Genomic DNA, 18,080 nt, shown 5'->3' on the forward strand with positions numbered 1-18,080 from the left:
CCAGAGTACAGCTCTGAAGACCATACAGTCAGAAAAACATCCGCTCGGAGCAGGGATGGAACCGAAATCACACACGGGCTGAGAAGGAGCAGAGGGAGGGCAGGGGCCTCAGGGGCAGCAGGGTCCCGGCTGCAAGGAGAGCTCAGCGTGCACCTGCCGAGGTCAGCCATCCGACAGGACGCCTGACACTAAAGAGCAAGAAGCAGCAACACAAGTCTGTCACTTAACGCTATTAAGGTTCATTACAAAACGCACTGCGAACAATTCAAAGTGGGACGGGAGGGAGGTGGGGCTGGGGGCTGCTGGCTCTTGTCCGTCCGTGGACACATCTTGTCCATCTGGCCACCTCTCTAACCTGTGTTCACCCACATTTGCTACAGGTAAGAAATGAAAACCACAAAACACAGCACCACACAGGGGAAAAGCAGACGAAGCAAAGACGAAACCACAGCACTCGAGGCCCTGACTTATCTCTCTGAGCCCGCCTTCACGGCAGCTCAAATCTGGGCAGATCCTGCAGCACCCTGACAAGTCTTCCGTGTCTCTCCAATCTGGTCCGAACCGTCTCTAACCAGCACATCTCAGGGCTGTGAGTGTGCAGCGGGCTGTGTCTAAGTGACTTTCGCTCATTTACGAGTGCACACGGCCCTACGCCGCCCAGCCTCGGGAAGGAGGCAGGCGTGGGGAGCTCCCCTCCAGGACGGGCTGACGTGACGGGCTTCCCCTGACCGCGGCTTCTCTCCCAGCCGTCTGGCTCTTCTGGAAGTCGCGCTGCAACGTCTGCCGGAAGGCTCGGGCTTCCTCCCGGTTGTCCCCCATCGCTAACCCCACCTTGAGTCTCCCTCCAGCCCTACGTCGCACTCACTCACTCGTCCACCAATACGGCTCCCGGACCAGCACGTCCTGTCATCCCTACTTACTCCCCACGTACTCCTCTTCCACAGCGCGCCGTTTCAATCTTATCCACGAAGATCCTCTGGACGGTCACTGCGCACGTCTAGCACTTGACGAAAGTAAAGGGCACCACCGTTTGCTTACCTTCCCTCCCTTCTCCCAGGGACGTGGAACGGGAGCGGTGGCCGGAGGGCACAGGGCGAGGAGGGGCGGGACAACCTGGCAGGGGGCCAGCCCGTAGGCCTGGGGCAGGCGAGAGGCACCGCCAAAGGGGTCAGCACGACGTGTAGACAGACAGCAAGTCAGTTAGCAGAGGTGGCGACAGGAGAAGTACGGTGCCCAGGTCGACCTCCACACTCACATCCAGAAGGGCTGCCAGATTCTTGTCTGCGGTGGCTGTGCCGTGCACTGTGCGATGTTCGCGGCATCTCTGGCCTTGGCTCACGAGGTGGCGGGAGCACTCCCTCGGCCCCCCCAGGGCACGTGTGGGAACAAAGGACGCGGCAGGTCTGAGACTGTCCCCAGAAAGGCCTGCTACAAGGGTGCCCGTGGTGGTGTGTGGGGAATTGGGATTCTAGAGGGTTCCCACCCTTCGTTCGACGCTAAGAGTGGCTCCCTGTGCTGACCTGCAGTGTGGTTTCTGCCGAAACTTGCTTTCCTTCTGGAATCTGAGTGTGTATCCGCCCGACCAGCCCCCAGCAGACACTCCGTGTGTGTCACTGAGCACTGCTGGGTAACGTCACGAGTCCAGTCACCCTGGCTGGGCTTCCTCAGGGCCCCACCCCAGGGCCTTTCCGCCCGGCAGACTCTGCTTTGTGCCCTCCGGCCGTAAGGCCCCTGGCGAGGAGGGGGGCGCACTCACGTGCATGCTCCTGGCCAACCCCTGGCCCCGGGTGTGGGCTCACGGAGCCCTGACACAGCGTGGCCCCCACAACGTCTGCAGACCCCGCCAACGAGAACACAGGCTATGCTCCTGAAGCTTTCAGGGACACGAAATTCAGAGAGAGACTCCACAGAGGAGGCTGAAGAGACACAAGTGCTCTACAACACGTTTTCCTGACCGGGCCTCGAACCAGCGAGAGGCAGAAGCTCCTCCTTGGCCCGGAAGCAAACTGCGAGGGGCCCAGGGACTGGGTGAGCGGCTGCACCGATGCTCGCGTCAGGACTGGAGGGCAGCGGGCTCACCATGCTGAAGGGTGCTCGGATTTCAGGGCAACACAGCCCAAAGCGTGCAGGGCAGGGAAGGCGTGTGTGCACAGCAGGGACAAGGCCCACGAGCAAACCCCTGGACAATCGGTGAGGGGGGTCTGGCGACTTTCTTGTACGTTCTAAGTTAAGTCCTTTTTTGTTTTTTTTTTTTTTTTCCAAAAGAAATTATTTTTAAAAATCACAGTAATCCATTAGCCCCTAGGCTGGGGGTGACGTGGCTCGCTGCTCGCCTTGAATCCTCTCCAGGGTGCCACATCTCCGCCTCCTCGTCCTGGCCAACTTTTTATCAACTGCAGTCATTTAAAGTCCACACTGATCTCCACCAGAGCGGAGCATGTCTCCTGAGCGGTGAGCGAGGACCCCCCCGTGGACTCCTTGGCGTCGAGTGGCCGGGAACACGGCAGGAAGGTAGGGACGCCCCCCTCCAGCGCTGCTCCGGGTACTTCCCCGCCAGACCAGCTGAGTGGCTCCGCTTCCCGGGAAGGCAGGACAAGGTGGCCCCCCTCCGGGCCACAGCACTCTCCCTTCACTCTCTCTCCTTACTCAGCTAAGAATCATCCTCAGACCTCAGTTCAGATTCACCTCCTATAGGAAGCCGCCTTCCGCTGCCCCGCCCCTCGGTGCTCTCGGGGTACCCCGTGCATCCCCCAACGTGGTACCTGTTTCCTACACTTGTTCTGTGGTTTTCTCGCCATCTGTAACCTGAACTAGAACACGAGCCTCGAGCCCCTTCTGTCTGTGACTGTGTTCCAAACTCATACCATGACACGACACGCACACACATTTGCTAAACGACCGACAATGCTGGACAAGGGAGTGTCCCTTGTAACACAACCACTTACAAACCACTTACAGTATGTCTAGGAGAGAACAGGTTTCAGGTTCTAAACCACAGGCAATTATCAGTGGGAGTCCAACACAAGTTTACATAAATCACAGGCTCGATTCTGCTCTGAGGACGGCCAGAGAGCATCTGTCCCGCATCCAGTCCAGTGACACGAGCGCAAAAGGATCACCATGTGCTTCGGCCTCTCATCAGGGTTCCCAGGGTTAAACGGTTTTGCTCCGCAGGGAGTGGAACCGGTGACAAGGGGGCCTCGCCTCCACCAGAACACAGCAGCCTGTGCCAGACCTAAAACAACCAGCTCAAGAACGGTCACTGGCAACAGAGTAAGGACCCACACTGGATCCCGTGGCGTCTCACACTCAGGAACCCATACGCACCTTGGGCCAGAGCTCAGTGACAAACCATGATCACCACTGAGGGTGACAAGAGACAGGAGAGGAGGCACGAGACTACAAAACACAGAGGATGCAGAAGATGTGGTTAATCCGCACCCTGCGGGACGCAGCGACGACCGCAGGGTACCACGAAAGAGAAAGACGGAGTGGGCAGGAGGAGGGGGGCAGGAGGGAAGATTTCCAGAGCAAGGACAGGACCGCGGGACTTAGGACACACAGTCAGCCTCCCGCCACAGTCCGGAACAAAGGCCTAGCACCCGCCTCCCGCAGGGATGACACCTGCCTGCTTGCCCATGGTGTGCGAGATGCAGGGAGCTGTGCGACACTACACAGCAGACCACCCTCTCTGTGCAGGGCACCCCCTTAGCTTCTCTGGCACAAGGGTGCCTCAAGTGTGGAACCCGCTGCAGTCCTGAGGCGCCTCTCCAAAAGGTGACCCCGCTCAGGCTGTCAGATCCCTGCTCCCTGTTCTCCACGTTCCCCACCCTGACTTCGCGGGCTCCCATTTCCCTGTGCCCTTCTGTCCCCTTCGGTCCACACTTGCCTTCCGCCAGCAGCTTTCCCTACACGGACCCCTCACGACAGCACCTCGTCTCATGATTGCCGCAGAAGTTTCCAAAGTTTCCGTAAGTGATAGAGCGTACCCTCCGGGCCGCTTCTGTTTTCCTAGAAGTCCCCTGGGCACCTGGGGGCACGGTGTACCACACAAATCGCCACACACACCACGTGTGACTGCGGCTGGGGATCCCCAATCCCGCGGTCGTTCCAGAACCTCACTCCCACGTTTCCAACGTCTCTTCCGGCCGCGTTTCTACTTCCCTTCCCTCCACCAGTGCTCAGCTGCTCAGGTTTTACTCTCTGGTCTTCTAGTTCCCAGACCTGGGACCCGTCTCCTCTTTGTAGGTTCTCACATTTAGACCTTTTTCTTCTTTGTTCCCATCCCTGGGAAGCTTCAGTTCCCCCAGGCTTTTGTTATCACTAGCACGTACCACAGCTGGTGGCACCCCCTCCAATCCAAGCAGTACATCACCACCTGCTATTTTTAGGGAAGACACGGCTACTACGTGGCAATCGTACAAGACCTCGCTCTAGCCCATAAGCTGAGAAAACTAACGCAGAACTGTAAGGTGGTGACCATCGAGATCTTCAATCGCCTGCCACAAACCTATTTTCCCAGCCTCACTTTGCAAAATTAAAGACTTGCTCAAGGCTCTACGCGTATCTCATCCTCCTCTTCCCCTAAAAAGACGTTCCAGGCAAAACCCCAAATGCATTGGAGTGTCCTGATTTAGGGAAGAGGTCTCCAAAGGCAGGCCCTGCTTTTGTGAATCAAGTTTCCCTGGAGCCCAAGCATGCCCGCTCCTTGCCTGCTGCCCGCACGGCGTGTGCCCTGCGATGGCCAGGGGAGGAGCTGCCAACAGCCTGGATCTCAATGACCTTGCCCCCCACGGAACCAGTCTGCAGGCCCCTGGATTGAAGAGACTTCACAGGTGTCCTACTGCTGTTCTGAGACCCAAGTCTGGGAATGCGGCAAGGGCAGGAGAGGGGGAAGTCCTCGGCAAGATTCAGCGAGAATCTCTAGGCCAGAGATCGCGCTGGGTCACACAGGCTGGCAGCAGCGGGGAAGACAAGGAGTGGGGGGAAACGAACGCTGGGTCAAGGGAATGGGTTGATAGACTGGATGCAGGATGGGAGAGAAAGACAGGAACCAAGGATGACACTTAGTTTCCGGCGTACACACGAGAAAGCTACAGTTGCTACTTTCAACTACCAGAGGCTGGGGAACCACGCTCCTGAAGGAGGACCAAATCCACAACTGAAAAGTGAAATTCACACCAGTTGTTCTGCACAGAAGCCTCCAACAGCTCGCTGTTCTTTCAGAGTAAAAGCCAAAATCCTTACGGTGGTCCAGAAGAGCCCCACAATCAGGCCCTCCTCATTCTGCCTTCATCAGACTCCCTGACTGCTAATAAACTCCACCCAAAACTCACAGGTTGAAATCTGATCCCCAATGTGACAGCGTTTGGAGGTGGGGTCTTGGGAGGTGTTTAGGTCATGAGGGCAGAGCCCTCAGGAATGGGATTAGTGCCCTTTCCAAAAGACCCCAGAAAGCTCCCTTCCCTTTACACGGGGTGAGGACACGTCGAGGAGACAGACAGACACAAACCAGGAACCAGAACCACACCGCCACCCCCCCCCCCCGCCCTGAGCCCTAAATCTGCCTGTGCTGATCTAAGACCTCCCAGTCAACAGAACTATGAGGAATGAACTCCCGTTGTATTTTACGGCGTTTTGTTACGCAGCCTAGAAGGGGTATGACATCCACGTTCACTCCACTGCAGCGACACTGGCCTTCTCTTCCCAAGCACATCCAGCATGCTCCTGTGTCGGGCGTCCACACCTGATCTGCCTGATGGACGGGACGCTCTCCTCCCAAGATGTCGACGGGGTTCATTCTCTCACTCCCTTTGCTCTCAGAGAGGCCTTCCCAGGGCTTCCTACATAAATTCCACCAACCAGTGGCCCCTTCCTGGCCCATTTGTTCTTTCTACCCTCCTTTGCTTAATTTATCTCCAACGTATTTATTATTTTCTCATGCAACTTGTTTAATCTGTTCCCTCCCCCCACCTCCTAAAATGGAAGCTCAAGAAATCAAGAATGTTTGCCTTTTTCCTCCTGCTGCCTAAAACACAGCAGGTTACCTATAAATAGTTTTGCATGAAACTGGCCCAAAGAATGCGGTTTATGAAAGATCCAAGAGACCTTCACTCAAGTTCCTGGGGTTTTGAGAGAAAATAAAAGCACATCATAGACACCTATTCAGTGCAGCAGCTGAGCCCAGAAATGCTTTTCCTGCCAGTGCAGGACTCCCTTTCTCTCTCCCCTGCTCTCAACACTTAACATTTGGGATCACTTCACAGATAGCGCCCTTAAAAAAAAAACAAAACAAAAAAACACCTTATCTCGATAGCCTATCTGGCCTACATTCTTCTCTGGTCTCATCCCAGCAGCCACTCTCCCCTCCACACTGTGCCCATGCCAAGCAGACGCTGTTCTGCTCCCCAAAGACCCACTGCTCCCTCCCACCTCCGAACATCCCACCTGTTGGCTCCTCCATGTTGACCCCTCCACGCAGGAAGGTCCTCTCCCGCTCTTCGGCTCAACATTCAGGTCTCCCTACCTCACCCCCTCAAAAACCCTCTGCCCCCACCACAGCCAAGAGGCAAGACCACCATTCCAACTCCTCCTTTATTTTCCTCCCAATCCTTAAAATCCTGTAAAGTCTTACTTGCACACACGAGTCTTACTTATAAAGGCAGATCGTGTGTTCTGTTCACTATGTCCCTGGTGCCTAGAACACCAGGCAGAAGGAGTGACAGCTTCATGACATCTAGTAGGTAGGGCAGGGAGGGGCCCCACTTCCCCACTAATGGTGCTGACAGAAGTTAAGAGACCCTCGATATCAGACAGCTAAGAGGATCAGGTCGGACACAAGTGCCTGGGACCGTTTCTACTACCTCACAAGACTTGGGGCCAGACACTAGTAACTCCTCTCCTGTCACCGTAGAGAACAGTCCCTCCTGCTGTTAGAAACTTCCAGTACGTGCACGCCTTTGATGAATGACCCTCCCCGCCAACCAGCACGGCCTGCCTCAGGGCAAGAAATATTTCAAGATGAGCCAGAGCAGCCCCAAACCTCGTCCTCGGAGAGGCAGCGGCCCCGAGCATTTCGCCCATCACCCGTCGGCCCCGGGGAAGCCCTGAGACTGGGGGAGTGAAGCAAGGGGCCCCGCCAGCGCCCGCTCACGCTGCCCCCCGCTACCACCACCGCATCCCGGTAAACGAGTGCCGGGTTGCAAGCCTAAATAGAGCAAAGGAGGCGGTTCCCAATACAACTGCAGTAGAAAGGGGGGCGGGCAGGGGAGGAGGGGGAGCTTCCGCCGTGGAGCGGGCGCAGGGCGCGCGGCGGGACCCCCAGCCCCACGCCCCGGCCGGCCGAGCTCCTCCGCGCCCCCGGCCCGGGAAGGCGCCGCACCTGCTGCAGGGAGGCGCAGCCCTGACACCGCGAGAGGTCCGCCGCCGTCCCGGGCGCCGCCGAATGGGTCTCGCCCGGCATCATGGTGCCACCGCCGGGCCCGGTGGGCCCGCGCGCCTCAGGGACCCGCGGCCCGGGCCCTGTCCTCCCTCTGCTGACGCCGCCGGGGCCGCCGCCTGCCAGGCCGCTTCCCGCCGGGTCCGGGCGGGTCCATCCGTGCACAGAGGTCCCCGTGGAGGTGGCGAAGGGCTCTCCCAACCGGAGCCGCCTCGGGCACTAGAGAGAAACGCGACCCGGCGCGGCCCCCGAGCGCGACAGCGCCCAGCCAGGACCCCGCCCCGCCCTAGCTCGCCCCGCCCCTCTCCGCGGCTTGGGGCTGCCCGCGGCGCCGCCTGAGCACAATAGGGAGCGGAGCCGAGCCGAGGCGGCGGGAGAGGCGCCCACAAAGGAAAAGTCAGGGAGAGCAGAGGCATCGGAGGTGCACCCCTTGCGCTGAGTAGGGGGTTAATCTTTTATTGCCGGCTGGCTGTGTGGCAGGTTCCCATAGACACCTACAGCCCTCAGCGAGGGGGCGGTGACCCCCTTGATGACGTCACTCAGGCGCCTGCAGCAATGGAAGGTCCCGCGCCGGGCCGGGCAGGTGTGCGATTTGGAACTGGAGGGAACCGCTCTGTCCGAGCCCGGCCGGGTACCCGGAGGGGAAGGACGGACTACGCTTCCCGACGCCCCGTGCGGCGGACGACCCCGGGCGAGTCCTCCCGCCGTGGCGCGGCCTTCGCGACAGCGGCCGCTCCTTCCTGCGGGACCGTCGTTCTTCCCGGCAGCTGGCCGCGCTTGCGGCGGTCGGTCGGTCGGTCTCTCTGCCAGGCCCTCCCTGCGGCCCGAAGCCCTGGCTGGGGCGCGGCCGGTGACCCCAGTCACGGACGGTAGCAGGCCGCTCCCAAATCTCAAGTGTATACCCCTTGAGAGGGAAAAAACAAAACTCCTCCCCCTGGCCGCATTCCTGGGTAAATTCGGGCCCTGATCCTCGGCTTGGACCGAAGGTCTTCACCTTATCCCCCGGCTGCAGAATTCTCTTCTTAACGATCCCAGCTCGTTGCCGTATCACTGCCTGGCTCAGAAACTTCCCGCGGCTTCCCAACGTCCAAATTCTTAGCATTCGATACGAGCATTGTATGTGCTACGTAGACACCAGACTTCACCGGCTGTTTCCAAAATGTTCAGTACGGACACTGCGACGGGAAACGGCCCTCCCCAGAGAGCAGTCTGGTTCCTCTACAAATACCGCACCCCTGCCCCTTCTTACACAATCTGTGGCTGCCACTTGCCGTGGAGCAAGGGACCAGGGCTCCGGACCTGACAGCCAGATTTCCTGTCGTTGACACCTAAGGCGGTCCAGTGCCTGACGGATCCATTTACCCCTGAGCGGAAAACAAGACCAGGGTTTGCGGGGAAAGGAGATGAGCAGCAGCGCAGCGGGAAGCAGATGTACCTCGGAAGACCGTCGTGTGACCCATCGGAGAAAGGGGAGAGCAGACCATGTCTGCGTCCTGGTGACTTTCCATCTCCGGCTTCCACATGGCCCTCCACACCCACAGCGCACCTGCTGTTGCTGGAACTCAGAACTCTCACTGCTGCCTTTCTGCCTTTGTCTTTCGGCCCGTTTCTTCCCCTTGCCTGGAACACCTTCCTCCCAGGTCTACTGGTTGTCATCTACCAGGTAATCCTTCCAGGTCCCACATTTTATTCCACAACCTGAAGTGACACCTACCTTCTTTTCTTCCCCTTAGCACCAACTGATCTTTTTTTTTTTTTTTAATTTCTTAAACGTTTATTTATTTTTGAGAGAGAGACAGAGACAGAGCACGAGCAGAGGAGGGGCAGAGAGAGAGGGAGACACAGAATCCGAAGCAGGCTCCAGGCGCCAAACTGTCCGCACAGAGCCTGACGCCCGACGTGGGCCTCGAACTCACGAACCGCCAGATCATGACCTGAGCTGAAGTTGCTCAACCGACTGAGCCACCCAGGCGCCCCCTGACTGATCTTTTTGTGACCTCGCATTTAGACTTGGATTACAGTGATTGTCATGTCTTCTGAGACCTCTCAGTTTTCCTTATAAACCTCATGAAGTGCTGTACGCAGTAGGTACTCAATGAATGTCAGAGTGAATCAAATTTGCTGCAACTAAGTGAAGGTAAAAAAAATAAGCATTTAACATTCAAAACTGAATGCGCATTTTCTTCGTTTCTCAAACCATTCCTGAAGACGTTCAAAGAAACAAATGTTTTGTTCGTATAACGTAGGGTAGACAAACTCTACAAAGGGCCACGTAATAACTGTTTTAGGCTTTTGGGGGCCACGTAGATCTACTGTGTATTTGTCATTATTTTTTGGTTTTTAAAGAATCATTTAAAAATGTAAAACTTGGGGTGTTTGGCTGGCTTTGTCCATGAAGCATGCAACTCTTGATCTTGGGGTCGTGAGTTCAAGCCCCAGGTCGTGTATAGACATTACTTAAAAATATATATTTTGGGGCACCTGGTGGGTCAGCCGGTTAAGCATGTGACTTTGGCTTAGGTCACGATCTCGACATTCGTGAGTTCCAGCCCCGTGTGGGGCTCTGTGCTGACAGCTCAAAGCCTTAACCTGCTTCGGATTCTGTGTCTCCCTCTCTCGGTGCCCCTCCCCCTCTCACGCTCTGTCTCCCTCTCCCTCTCTCTCTCTCTCTCAAAAATAAACATGAAAAAAAAAATAAAGTTTTTAAAAAAAAATGTAAAACTCATTCTTACCTTGCAAGCTGAACAAAACCACATGTTATACGTGGTGATGGAAACTGATGTAGGGCCACTAATTGAGGAATGCCGAAAATTACATTTTTCCTCTTCCCCCCATTCCCCACAGCCACACCTGTCTCATTGTTGTCATGGAAAAAAGCCAGCAAACGTCTACACTACAGAAAGTTGCGAACAGTGAATTTGGAACCACATACCTGCCTTTAAATTGTCAAGTGAGTGGCCTAGTTGAGCCGGTGTTTTCTTATAAAGGATTACCTGTCATTTAGGGGAAAAGCAACCAGGACAGATCCAAATCCATAGGATCTATGAAGCAGAGAGTACTTAGTAGCAAGTTATCGATGGTATCCATTTTGGAAAACAAGTATGTCTTTAGCTTACTTGTAGAAAACTAATTTGTGGTCTCTTGGGTTTGGTTTTGTTTTTTTTTTTTTTTTTAATCAATTTTTCATACCAAATTTACAAGAGAAACATTGCATTTTTCTGTCCGAGCGTCCTCAGGCCTGGAGAGATGTCTAGATTCTGGCTTCTGATGTGGGGGCTCCCTTGTACATGTGGAGCCCAGTCGGTTGTTTAGAGGAACTGACTCAAAGGCTCAGTTCTTGCCTCCCGGCCTCCCGGATACTCAGTAACATCTCCAAATTAAAGCTTTAGAACGTAACATAATTTGGAGGTTAGTTACACTGATGACTTAATTCATTAATGTCGTCTTCCCCTGAAATGGTTAATAGATTTGGTCTAGAAGCCAAGGAGATATGAACTCAAAACGGAAAGATACTTGTTCTTTGCAAGTTCCTATGTTTTGCTTTACGAAGAGCTATTCCTTCATCTGATGCGCTTCTGCGTAATAAAAATAAACCACATTATGTATGTCTTTTAAAATCCCTGGCTATGTTTCATGGAGTGGTTTCCAGCTCTGACAGTTTATAATTCAGACAGCATCTGAAGAAGTTAATTTCTGGACCTGCGATGTCATGCTAACAAATGGCCACCAGATGTCAGTCTTTCCTTGTGTTTTTAGACACAAATGGCCTTTGGAACCACATTTAAGGTTCTATTTGTGTGGCGTCCTCAGTGGAAGGCACTTTTCAGGGAGCATCTGCCCCCTCACAGTCCATCACGCATGGTCCTAAGCTCCCTTTGCTCTGGTGTCACTTACTGTCCTGGGTTACGGCAGCGACTTGTCCCCACGGGCCACTACTCGGCCCCGGGCCCTCGCTTAGAGCCCAGCTCCCACCCTCGAAGTGATGCAGAGTTGGGGGGAAACGCGGCCGCTTCCTGGAAGATGGAGCTCGCTCAGAAAGCCGAAGAATCCATTTCTCAAGACAAGCATCATTGGGAGGAGAACGCAGAACCCATGTGAGCGTTAGTGATGAAGCATGACTTTAAAGGACTTTCACGGTTGTATAATCCTTCCCACGGGAGTTCAGGCTCACTCCCCTCGTGGGGTGTTCTGTGAACACCAGCCAGCAGTGAACCGCTTGTCCCGAGTCGCTTCTGGGGATTTGCAGAGGGAGGTTGGGGTCTCGGGGGCAAGGGAGAGAGGCTTCCCTCAGGGAGGGCTGGTGGGCGGGGTGCGACCCACCCACCCCAAAGGAGAGGGAGGGAAGGAGGGAGGGGGCTGTGGGATGGCCCACCCCAAGCCAGGCACGTGCCCTGGTGTCATTCCAAGGGGACCCACTCCTGAGGCTGTGGGAGGTGGGGCGCGCGGGGAGTGAGCCGCGCTTTCGCGGGCGGGGGACAAAAGGTGAGGGTTTTCTGCCCACTGGATATCGTGGGCCTGTTGGTGGAAGCCGCCGGGGACCCAGAGGGCGGCCCGAGGGAGGCAAGCTGCCTGGCAGGTGTTCCCGATGCCACGGCCAAGGCAGAGTGGAAGCAGGCAGCCGGACGCCCAACGTGGCTCCTCCGCCACCGTCAGAAGCACTGCCGCTGGGAAGGGTCCGCTTGGGCCCCCTCCTGGGTCTTGTACCAGCCGCAGGGCAGGGCAGCGGCTCGACAGCGTCAGGTTTTCCGAGGCATTCGAGAACCCCCCGGCCCCCCGGCCCCTGGCGTGCAACTACCTTCTCCCGGTTGACTGTCAGCAGCAGGGGCCTGGCCCAGAAGACCCTCTGTGCTCCTCACTTGCCCCCCCAGGGGGCGGAGAGGAGCCCCAGGGCACTGAGGGGTAGGGAGCTCCCGCCTCCCAGCCCCGCCCCTCCCCTGCTACCCGCCCCGCGGGACTGGGACCCTTGAGCTGGGCCTGCTGGGCTCCCGCTGCTGGGGACCCGCAGACTCTGCCCAGAGGCTGCTCCGCAGCGGTGGGAGGAGGGAGAAGGGCCTCGGCCTCCCTTTTCGTACTGGCAGATTCCAGGCCCTGTCGGTGTCTCTGCCTCGCTTTGCCCTGGGCCACATCTGAGTCCTCGGAGAGTCCCTTCCCAGCCCCACAGGGCCCCTCCTCCCACTTCTGAACCTGAGCTCCAGGGGACGTCCTCCAGGCGTCCGTTCTTGCAGATTCTGTCCTTTGCCCGAGGTCGCCTGCAGCCTGCGGGGTGGCAGGTGCCTCTGGCAGCACCGAGGTCCCCGTCCTGAAAGGAGGGGACTCCCCCCCCCCCAACAGCCTGCTTGTCCACGTCGCACTCTGACCCCGAGCTGAGCAGCCTGTGAACCCAAGTCACCGCAGAACCAACCACGAGGGACCGAAACTTCTCCTCCGCCTGGAGGGCCCAGGCCCCGGCTGCAGCAGAGGAAAAGCCTGCCAGGCCTCCCCTAACCCTAACCCCTCCCCCTCCCCCACCCCACCAGGCCTCCCCCTCCCCCAGCCTCCCTGGGGCATCCCGGCACAGGCTGGAGCTCGGCCGGTGGGAGAAGTCAAGCCCAAGACAGGAGGTGAGCGGCCAGCAAGCTGTGCTGGGCTTCGTGTGGACGGAGACGCCTGCGAGGCCACGGGCCCAACACGGGGTCCAGGGTACCAGGGGCCCCAGACAGCCCGCGCCGTGGGGACCGGCGACAGAGAGCTCGGTCAGTGGAATGGCTTCGCGGTGGCCCTGCCCAGGGTTGTTCTTGCTCACCTGCTGCACTTGTGCGGACCCTGCGGTCACCGCCCTCCCTCCTCTGCCCCCCGGGCCGTGCCTTGAAGGGGGCTCCAGGCACCTGGCTGCGCAGCCTGCACAGGACGCCCCTCTGGGCCGCCACTGAGGGGCGGTGCCGGGCGTCCCGGTGGCGGCTCCTCCCCTGGGAGTCTCCTTGGTGCTGCCGTGCAGGCCTTGGTGCCTCGTCCCCTTGTCTGATTTGGCTGTCCTCCCCGCTCGGCCCCCTCGCCTCCCCACATGGCCGATCACCTGCGGGCCTGCTGGTGCCACGTCCCCGCCGTCCAGCTCCCCTCCGCGGCCGCCACTACCATCCGGGGACCGGCAGCCCCTGGACGGCCCGGGAGCCCCCCCACAGCCAGCTCCCGCCCTTTGCCACCAGCCGAGATCGGTGTCCAGCTGTCCGTGAGGACGACACCGCCGACAGGAGAGAGGCGGACAGGCTCTGGGTCGATGCACCGTCTCCCTCTCCGCCAGAAACAGGATTGGGACTCCTCTCCACCGTCGCCAAGGCTCCCCGGGCTCCGGTCCGGGCCATGCTTCGTGCCACGTGACCCCACAGTCCTCCGGATCTGGCCAGCCCTCTGCCTCACCCGGTCTCAGCCCAGGTGTTACCTGCTCAGACCTTCCAGGCCCCTGTGCCCCCCCCCCCCCCCCCCCCCCCGCCACACATGGCTCCTGCGTCTTCCTTCCCCACAGTAGCCCCGTTCTCCCAGGAGGAAGATGAATGTGAGATGTGAAGGGGCCTGGCTGTGTCCACGCCGGGCCTCGTCCGCTGTCCTCCCTGGACCAGGGGCGGAGGGGCAGCCGCCTCCCCAGCCCCTCTCCGCCTCCCCCAGCTCTTCTCCGTCTTACGCGCTTCCTGCAAACGTACCTTAACAGGGGCCTCTTCCCTGCTCACCTCCAGGTGCCCTGAGACCAGACCCAGAGACCACGCTTCGTCCACCTTCTTTCTTCCCTTCCCCGGCACTCGTTCATCACCCGGCAAACGTCGCCGGATGACCGCGTGCGCCAGGCACACGGCGCCTCGGGGAGGGGAGGCCGGACACGGCCCTGCCCTCGGGCCGCTCGCTCCCCGGCTTCCTGCGCAGCCCCTTTGTCTGCTTGGACCCTCCTCAGCGACTCGCTCCTTCCAGGCGCCCGCACCCCAGGCCCAGCCAGCTTCCAGCACCTTCCAGCGCCAAGACCTGCTACGCGATTTGCGTGGCCCAGTGCAAGATGAAAACGCCAGGCCCTGTGTTCAAACGTACTGAGGCTTCGAAGGCACTGACAGCAAAGCGTGAGAACGAGAGCGGAGGGGGCACCGCACGCCCAGGGAAGCTCCCTGCCAGCGGCGTCCTGGCCACACCCCTCCCGGCCCCCTCGCCTGCAGGGACAGGCCTCCTCCCAGTCCAGAGTCACAGAGTCACCCCACCCTCGCCCTCAGACTCTGCGCACTGAAGGGGCGCTTTGCCTCTAATGACCCAGCCCTCCCTGTTCTAGGCACGTCTATCCGGCCGGTCCACGGGCACCGACCCATATCACCCTCACCAAACTCGGATTCCAGGTCTCACATTGCCCTTTCTGTCTGTCCGTCCAGGCCCTTCGTGATTCCGGTTACACAGCAGCTCTCCTGCCCGCCCATGCTGGATGTCTGTCCTCTCTCCTGGGGCCGTGGACATAAGACCCGAGGGAGCCCTGGGACACCTGCCGAGTGACCCCAAGAGGAGCCTGAGAATGGAATGTTCCTAAGAGGGAACGTTGGGGGAAAGGCGGCTTTGGGAGCAGCTGACCTCACAGGATTTTTAGGCAGATGGAGTGACCACGTGTGACCTGGGGGACAATGGACTCGATATCAAGGGGGTCAGACCTAGAGGGTGGGGGATTCTGGGCAAACACTTAGCAGGACTCTTGAGGACAATGCAGAGATGAGCACGGAAGCCCAGAAGGCGGGGCCTGGCCAAGCAGAGGGTCAGAGCCTGGCCAATGCTGGGTCAGGAGAGACTGTCACGATGGGAGGCAGCTACTGTCACGGGGCTCTGGTCCCCACCACACCACACCTGCCACCAGGCCTCCTCCGGGATGCCTCCTTGAGGAGGGCTCTCACTCCCGGAGAAAACAGGGACCCGCGCCAGAGTGACAGCCGAGGCCTGGTGAAGGGGGCTCCGCTCCGAGGAGGTCCCCCAGGGCGTTTCCACATCAGACGCCTGGTAAAGAATCTTCCAGCCTTACCACCTCGGGGCTGAGAGGGTGGGTCCCTGCATTGGGGTGACAGGAGCAAGGCAGGCGTCACAGGGATCCCTGCTCACCGATGCCCTCGCTAAGGCTGTCCGCTGCCTTAGTACCTGCCTGCTGGTTTAGAACTGATCCCCTGGTCCTTCTAGGCAAGTCTGAAGGAGGGGGGTCTCTAAGGGGCGCTGTCCAGGGAAGGCCGGGCTCCTTCAAGGACGGACTCCCTCGTGGGAGTCCCAGCTGCTGAGTCGCCCAGAACCCAGGGCAGCTGTCGCCTGCCAGCTGCACTGCCCACCCTCTCCCCCTGCCGCGGCCCTGGAGGTCCCTCCCCGGGGGTCTGGTGCCACCTCCCTACGTCCAGCACAGAGGCTAAGCCCTCTGCTGACCTCTGGCCGTGGGCCTCACAGGGTGCCAGGCGTTCTGTTGTAGGGTTCCTCGGAGACCGCTCTGATTTTCCATCCCTCTCCGCGTGGGGGGCCCTCGTGCCGTCCCCTCCACCCGCGTCCACCGTGCGCCCTCCCAGCCCCGTGGGTTCAGGTCCCACGGCCTCCGCCCATGCGCCCACATCCTCATGGCCCCGAGCACCTGCTCTGGAACTGGTCTGTTCCTGCACTGCCTGACGTTTCCTGGGCTCCCCTCCCTTAGCACCCCTACCTTGCTTACCATCATCCACGGGACTGCCTGAGGTCTGGTGAGCCCTATTCAAGGTCTGGCACGACCTAGCCCCCTGGTGTCTTCAGTCCCACGCGGGCAAGTATTGTCACAGATTTGTGTGCTTGGTGTAGGGGGTTTCCACTGGGCTCTGCTAGGGGGCCTGAGGCTGGGGGCTACTCTGAGCGGGTCTCCTGGGTCTCCAGCCGGGGCGATCCTATGCCCTGTGCACCGTCCCCCACGTCTCACGCCAGCCTCCAGGAACGCCTGGCCCAGTCCCGTGGTCGTCGTAGCTGTCTCCGGACTTGCCCCATGACCCGGGGCGGAGGTGGGGGTGGAGGGGGAAGGCACAGAAGCTCCCTGGTGGGGAACTGCCACTCTACATCTAAGCAGTGGCTTTTGAGATGTTCTCGGTGGCTGGAAGAGGGCCATTGGAGTCAAGGGAAAAGCTTTTTTTTTTTTTTTTTTTTCTGGAGAAGGAGTGAAGAAGCAGTCATTCACCAAAGAGTTGTTGAAAGGATCAATGAGCACATGAATATGTGGATATTCATCTGAATAAAAGTATAACCTCGTGAGATTAAACACCGGGAGCTCCGGCAATCACACTCCTTGGTATTTAAACAAATGACTTGAAGACGTATCTCCATGAGAAAGCCTGCACACATGTTTACAGCAACTTTATTACAAATTGTCAAAACTTGGAGGTAACCAAGATGTCCCTCAGTAGGCGAGTAGATAAACCGGGGTCCATCCAGACAGTGGAATATTATTCGGCACTAAAAAGAACTGAGCTGTTGAGCCATGAAAAGACAGAGAGAGGAATCTTAAATGCGTATTTTTAATTTTATTTTTTTTAAGTTTATTTATTTATTTTGAGAGAGAGAGAGAGAGGACATGATCGGGGAGGGGGCAGAGAGAGACGGAGACAGAGAATCCCAAGCGGGCTCCGTGCTGTCAGCACAGAGCCTGACGGGCTCGAACTTACAAATAGTGAGATTGTAATCAACAACAGGACACTTAACCAGCTGAGCCGCCCGGGCACCCCAAATGCATATTTTTCAATGACGGAAGCCAATCTGAAAAGGCTACATGTTGCAGGACTCCAACTCTGTGACCTTCTGGACAAGGCAAGACCGCGAAGACAGTAAAGGGGTCAGTGGCTGTCACAGGTTGGGGGATGGGGGGCTGCATAGATAGAGCACAGAGGATCTTGAGGGCAGTGAGACTACTCTGTGTGGTGCTGTAATGACACATACACGTCATCCGTACGTGCATGAAAATCCATACAGTGTGCAACACCAGGAGTGGACCCTAACGCTCCCCATGGACGGGGTGTGAGGATGTGTCCGTGCGGGCTCATCAGCTGTAACAGACTTAGCACCCGGATGCTGACAATGTCGGAGGCTAAGCACAGTGCGGGGGGCAGGGGCATGCGGGAACCCTGTACCTTCCGCTCTATTTTCCTGTGAACCTAAAGATGCTCTAAAGAGTAAAGTGTATTAAAAAAAAAAAAAAGTTGCAGGCGCTAGAGGTGACAATAGAAAGTCTCCGAGTCAGAAGTGAATTTGGCATGTCGAAGCATCAGAAACCAGCTCAGAGTCTGAAGTGTAGAGAGTGGGAAGCCACTTACCTGGTGTTGATTGCTTGGGGGGCAGGGTAGCACCTGCCGATGCCACCAGGGTCTTGGAAACCAGGGTAGGCACGTTTTACACTCTAGGTGCAAGGAGCCGCCATGAAGAGTTTTCAGACACGGGGGTGGCATTCTCGGATTTGCATGAAAACCTTTGGTTCCGGCTGCCTTCTGGAAATAGACTTGGGAGCCTGGGTGTCGTCTCCCCAGGTGGGAAGGAAGAGTTGGTGCTGGGTAGGTGGGAAGTCAAGGATGTGTTGATTCAATGATGTATGCAGCCTAAAAGAGGTTTACTTTTTTTCGGGACAAAAAGCACACAACACAAAACTCTCTGGACCCCAGAGTGACAA

At 57.9% G+C, this 18,080-nt stretch overlaps 1 protein-coding gene across 2 annotated transcripts in view; it reads right to left on the reverse strand.

Annotated features, from left to right (window-relative positions):
• ICE1 (interactor of little elongation complex ELL subunit 1) overlaps positions 1-7,670 on the reverse strand; it is a 55,987-nt gene extending 48,317 nt beyond the window's left edge. The window contains exon 1 of one of the 2 annotated variants that reach the window (XM_030332860.1): positions 7,382-7,669. In XM_030332860.1, the coding sequence (XP_030188720.1) occupies positions 7,382-7,465 (84 nt within the window). In that variant the 5' untranslated portion in view covers positions 7,466-7,669. Of the gene's footprint in view, positions 1-7,381 lie in introns of both variants that reach the window. The other variant, XM_030332870.2, reaches the window with a different exon arrangement.
• Positions 7,671-18,080: the final 10,410 nt, after the last annotated feature.

The sequence above is a fragment of the Lynx canadensis genome, chromosome A1, assembly GCF_007474595.2.
Source record: "Lynx canadensis isolate LIC74 chromosome A1, mLynCan4.pri.v2, whole genome shotgun sequence".
NCBI classification, from domain to species: domain Eukaryota; kingdom Metazoa; phylum Chordata; class Mammalia; order Carnivora; family Felidae; genus Lynx; species Lynx canadensis.